The sequence below is a fragment of the Cucurbita moschata genome, unplaced genomic scaffold, assembly GCF_002738365.1.
Source record: "Cucurbita moschata cultivar Rifu unplaced genomic scaffold, Cmos_1.0 Cmo_Scf00050, whole genome shotgun sequence".
In the NCBI taxonomy this organism is placed as follows: domain Eukaryota; kingdom Viridiplantae; phylum Streptophyta; class Magnoliopsida; order Cucurbitales; family Cucurbitaceae; genus Cucurbita; species Cucurbita moschata.
This window is the reverse complement of record NW_019268566.1, coordinates 1224165-1229530: the sequence shown is the minus strand read 5'-3', so window position 1 is coordinate 1229530 and position 5366 is coordinate 1224165. Positions and strand designations below refer to the sequence as shown.

At 36.3% G+C, this 5366-nt stretch overlaps 1 protein-coding gene and 1 long non-coding RNA gene across 2 annotated transcripts in view; one reads left to right on the top strand and one right to left on the bottom strand.

Moving 5' to 3' along the window:
• LOC111435587 (uncharacterized protein At5g41620-like) overlaps positions 1-2238 on the top strand; it is a 6153-nt gene extending 3915 nt beyond the window's left edge. The window contains exon 3 of the mRNA XM_023072994.1: positions 745-2238. Coding sequence (XP_022928762.1) covers positions 745-2130 — 1386 coding nt within the window. The 3' untranslated portion in view covers positions 2131-2238. The remainder of the gene's footprint in view (positions 1-744) is intronic.
• Positions 2239-3387: 1149 nt separating this feature from the next.
• LOC111435731 lies at positions 3388-4983 on the bottom strand. The gene is made up of 2 exons (XR_002709113.1): positions 4190-4983; positions 3388-3968 (listed from the first exon to the last, which is right to left on the bottom strand). It is a non-coding gene; the product is annotated as an uncharacterized LOC111435731 (long non-coding RNA).
• Positions 4984-5366: the final 383 nt, after the last annotated feature.

Here is a 5366-nt window from a genome sequence, read left to right as displayed (position 1 = left end):
GGGGGGGGGGGGGGGGGGGGGTGGATTGTGAGATCCCACATCGATTGGAGAAAGAAACGAGTGCCAGCAAGGAAGCTGAGCCTCAAAGGGGGGTGGATCATGAGATCCCACATCGCTGGCCCTGAAGGGGGGTGGATCATGAGATCCCTTGAGGGGAAGCCCGGGAGGGAAAGTCTGAAGAGGACAATATCTGCTAACGGTGGACTTGGGTTGTTACAAATGATATCAGAGCCAGACACCAGACGATGTGCTAGATGCTGGCCGTGAAAGGGGGTGGATTGTGAGATCCCACATTGATTGGAGAAGGGAACGAGTGTCTTTGAGGACGTTGAGTCTCGAAGGGGGGTGGATCATGAGATCCCACATCGGTTGGAAAGAGGAACGAAACATTCCTTATAAGGGTGTGGAAACCTCTCCCTATTAGATGCGTTTTCAAATCGTGAGACTGACGATGATACGTAACGGATCAAAGCGGACAATTTCTGTTAGTAATGGGTTTAGGCTGTTACAAAAGGTATTAGAGTTAGACACCGAGCGGTGTACCTGTGAGAACGCTGGCCCCAAGGGGGGTGGATTGTGAGATCCCATATCAGTTGGAGAGGGGAACAAAACATTCCTTATAAGGGTGTGAAAACCTCTCCCTAGTAGACGTGTTCTAAAATCGTGAGGCTAACGACAATATCTGCTAGCGGTGGGCTTGGCCTGTTACATTCGGTTCTCCCATTATAACTTCTTTTCTTGCAGGTGGCACCTTATAACCCTGCTATCACTCCTACTAGCTCTTTGGACTTCAAGGGAAGAATGGGCGAATCACATTATAGTCTTAAAACGTCCACGGAACTGTTAAAAGTACTAAACCGAATCTGGAGTTTAGAAGAGCAACATGCGTCGAATATAGCTTTGATAAAAGCATTAAAAACCGAGCTTGACCATGGTCGTGTCAAGATGAAAGAGCTGGTTCGACAACGACAAGCTGATCGGCACGAGATGGATGAATTAATTAAGGAAATCACAGAAGACAAACTAGCTAGAAAAAACAAGGAAGAAGATCGTATCAAGGCTGCAATTCAATCCGTGAGAGACGAACTTGAAAACGAGAGGAAGTTAAGGAAACGATCCGAGAGCCTACATAGGAAGTTCGCTCGAGATCTCTCCGAGACGAAATCCTCTCTTGTGAATGCTCTAAACGAGATAGAAAGAGAAAGAAAGTCTAGGATGCTATTAGAGGATCTCTGTGATGAATTTGCCAAGGGTATAAAACATTATGAGAATCTGGTGCATGGCTTAAAACCGAAATCTGATCGGATATGCTCGGGAAGAGCTGACCGTGATGGTTTAGTTCTCGAAATCTCGGAAGCTTGGCTCGATGAAAGGATGCAGATGCAACAAGAACACAACGATACCAATGTCGGGATGTCTGTCGTGGAGAAATTACAACTCGACATAGAAAGCTTTCTTGAAGCGAAACGAAATGATGTCAATGATAGCAAGAATGACCAATTGTTAAGAGACCGTCGGAGCTCGCTTGAATCAGTCCCCTTGAATGAGGCTGCCAGTGCGCCTCAAGCTGGGGACGACGACGATGACGACGACGATTCTCAAGATACGGATTCACATTGTTTCGAGTTAAACAAGCCAAATAACAGCAATACGATGACTCACGAAAACAAGAACGCAGAAGATCATGTTGTCGAAACCGACACCCAAAGAAAACTGGGGTCTGATGAGAGGTCGAAAAGCCGAACTCCGTCCAGCTTGCAAGTAAGGTTTGAAGAACAGGTGTCATGGGCAAGATCTATTGGAAACAAGAAGGAACAAGTAAAAGGCGAAGCGTTACCGAGCTGCCAAGACGTCGATGGTGGAAGTAACGAGAAAAGAAACAATCACCACTCGATCCACGGCTCGAATGTGCATCCTGAAGATGGTTATGGTGAGGCCTCCTGCAGCAACTCAGGGTGGAGGAATCAAGCAAGTCCAGTGAGACAATGGACAATGGCAGCTCCAGAAATCAACACAACACAGTCGTTGTCGTCGAAACTGCCTCCCAGACTTAAGGAGAACACGCTGCACGCCAAGCTTCTCGAAGCAAGGTCGAAGGCGAGTCGTCAACGGTTAAAACTTTTCAAGTGATTTGCTTGTGCAGACTTTGAAACCATTGCTCGTGTTGGATCCTACTTTTTTTTAACACCCGAATGCATAGTATATATATATATAAGTAAGAACAATTATTTTCATTTGTACGAGACAATTTTTTGTGAAATCATCTTCATTGGTACGAGGGTTTAAGATCAAAGTGAACAATATCACATCTAGAGATATTCAACGTCTCGTGATCCAGTCTACTTTTTAAAAAAATAAATTAAATAACGTTAATTAATTTCTAATTTTTATTTTTTAAAAAATCTACAACCAAATTAGATAACTCAAATTTAAGATATTTACTATTTTAATTTAATTACGGTTTTTTTTCCAATATGATATTTGAATAAATAAATTAAAATTAAATAATGGCATTTTAATTTTAGTAGCATATTCTTCTTCGGTCGAGACATTTTAGTCGATAAATTAATTAAAATTAAAGATCATTTACTCGGACTTGCTCCAAATGGAGTCGGGAATCCCGATTAAATAGAGAATGAGAGAGGGAATAGAGAACAGGACAAGAGCGAAATTGTATTCTCCGTTTCCTCCCCGTTACAATTTCATGATTTTCTATAAATTATCCATCATTTTATTTAATTTTTATACCTTATTTTGGCTAATAAACGAAAATATTATTAAATATTTAAAAAAAATCGAAAAAGACTGTTGTAATATTAAAAGTTAATTTTTATTATAAATTATATTATTAGAACGTTATATTATTATTATTATTATTTTTTGTTTAAAAAATTATATTATAAAACGAAGAGTGATCAGCAAATTAAACTAAACCCTCAACCAATAGTTAACTAACCATGGTCAAATAGACTGGTTTACAATAGGACATCCAACCAAAGTTGATAAGCTCCAATATTCTAGGACGACAATATTAACATTATTAATTTCGTAAAATTACATCATCACACTACATTACACGAACGACTATATTTATAGAACGAAATCGCATCAAGATTAAGTATGAACCCTTCAATGTCGTTTTTCCTTCTAAAGTTGGTTACGAGCTCGACGTCAAGAAAAATTATATTAAATTCAAACTTTTAATCAATTTTAAAAAATAGAGATTGTGAAAAAAAAAAGAAATTCAATTTTAATTATTTTCTTTAAGAAGCAAAATGATTACCAAATTGACTTTATAAACACCAAAATAAAAAAAGAAAAAAGAAAAAGAAAATCATCATAAGATTGAAAAAATGGGTTTTTTTTTCACAAAATAAAATAAAATTGTTTTTGTCAAGAACATAAATGTATTGATTTCAAACCTTAAAATTGGCTTAAAAAAAACATAATTTCCAGCTAAAACCCATTTTTGAAGCCATAATTTCAAATCTAAACTTTCCAACTCAATGTTACTCAAAGAACCAAACATAGATATTATTAAATCCAACAACTTTTCATTTGTTTTGTTTCTTTTTTTAAAACTTTTCAAACATGAGCTAATTTTCAAATTTTGAGTTTAAATAAGCAAAAATAAAATAAAATAAATAAAGAAAATTTACCCACTTCTACCAAATATTGTTGTGTTCGTGCTTTATGTGCTCGGTTTTCCCTCAAAGTTTAAAACAATTCCACTGGAGAGAGTTTCTACATCATTGCAAAAAATGTTTCATTTCTCCCTCCAATCGATGTAGGATCTCACCGTCCACTCCCTTAGGTGCTAATGTCTTTGTTGGCACACAGCTCGCTCGGTATCTGACTTTGATACAATTTGTAGCAGTGTCAAGTCCACCTCTAACAAATATCCTCTCCTCAATTGATATGAGGTTTCTACACAGAGAGCCTCTTCAAACCCTATGGCCTTCTTGAACCTATTAAGAAAGCATAAACATAAAAACAAGAAAAATGAGGTAATTTAGATGAGGGATTTCTTTGTTTTTATCTTATAAATGCATTTAAATTCCAAAAAAAAAAGAACTTTTACATAATTAAAATGAAATTAATATCCTTAAATCCACCTTAAACAACACAAAAAAGAAACTAACCAGACAAAGAGAAGAACAAAACAAAAACAAAACATTAAGACCAATACCCAAGAATGGGAAGAGGGTGGTGGTAACATAAAATGTCTGGGAACTTGTTGCAGCAATATGACCAATACCCAAGAAGCTATGGCGTCGAAGCTCGTGTCTGTCCAGTAAAAACCCTTTCTTTTTACTGCTCTGTAAAAAATATTCCTTCAATTTTCAAGAACCCTAATCCTTACCCATTAACCCAATACTGAATCAACCTCAAAACTTTCTTCAAATGGGTAATTCCGGCTCAAATCTGACTCCAACCACACCATCAATGCTGGTGAAAAACATAAAAAAGACAAGATTTTTAACATCTTTTCAACATAATACCCTAATTATGAAATTGGGTCTTCGATTGTTCGACCGATCAAACGAAGATTTCAATAAAAAAATAAATAAACGGATAAAATCAAAAGGGTAAAAGGAAAGGGAGCTCCCTTCAGTCCAAGTATAGGAAGCTTAAGATTCAATTTGTCTCCCGCATCATTCATTCGTTTACTGAATCGGAGACTCGGGTTTTTGACTCAGTATTAGAACGAATGAGTCGGCAGCTAATTAAACCCTACCGCCACCCATGAGTGGACTGAAGAAAGCTCTCTTAACCCTCACAAAATATCAAACCCGACCAACGCCAACAACCGAAAAAAAAAAACCCTAAAATCAGAGAGAAAAAGAGACCCTTTAAAGAATATAATGATATGAAGATGAAGAAACTGATCATGAATCCCACGAAGACGAGGAAAAGGGGTTTATAAAGATAAGGGAGAGAGAGAGAGAAAAAAAATAAAAAAAAAAAACATTAAAAAGAACCCTAATCTCTACTTTACAAAATTCAAATAAAAACTTTAGTCTAATTTCATTAATAACACCTAACAAAGAGAGAGAAAGAAATGTTATATAGTTTTAATATCATACATTTTTGTATAACATAAGCTTTTGCATCATATAATTTATAAACTATGAAAATGAGCTAGAGATGCTAGTACAAGGCTAGTGTCCCAAGGGTTTATGTTTATGATGGGACAAATATAAATAATTGGGTATTTATTTATTTATTTGGACCACAAAAATCCTCACTTTAAAATATTTTTTAATGTTATCATGATGTAGCCATGGAGGTAAAGAGAAAGTAATAAAAGAATAAATATTATTATTATTGAAAAAGAAAAGAAAAAACACTATTTATTTAGTACT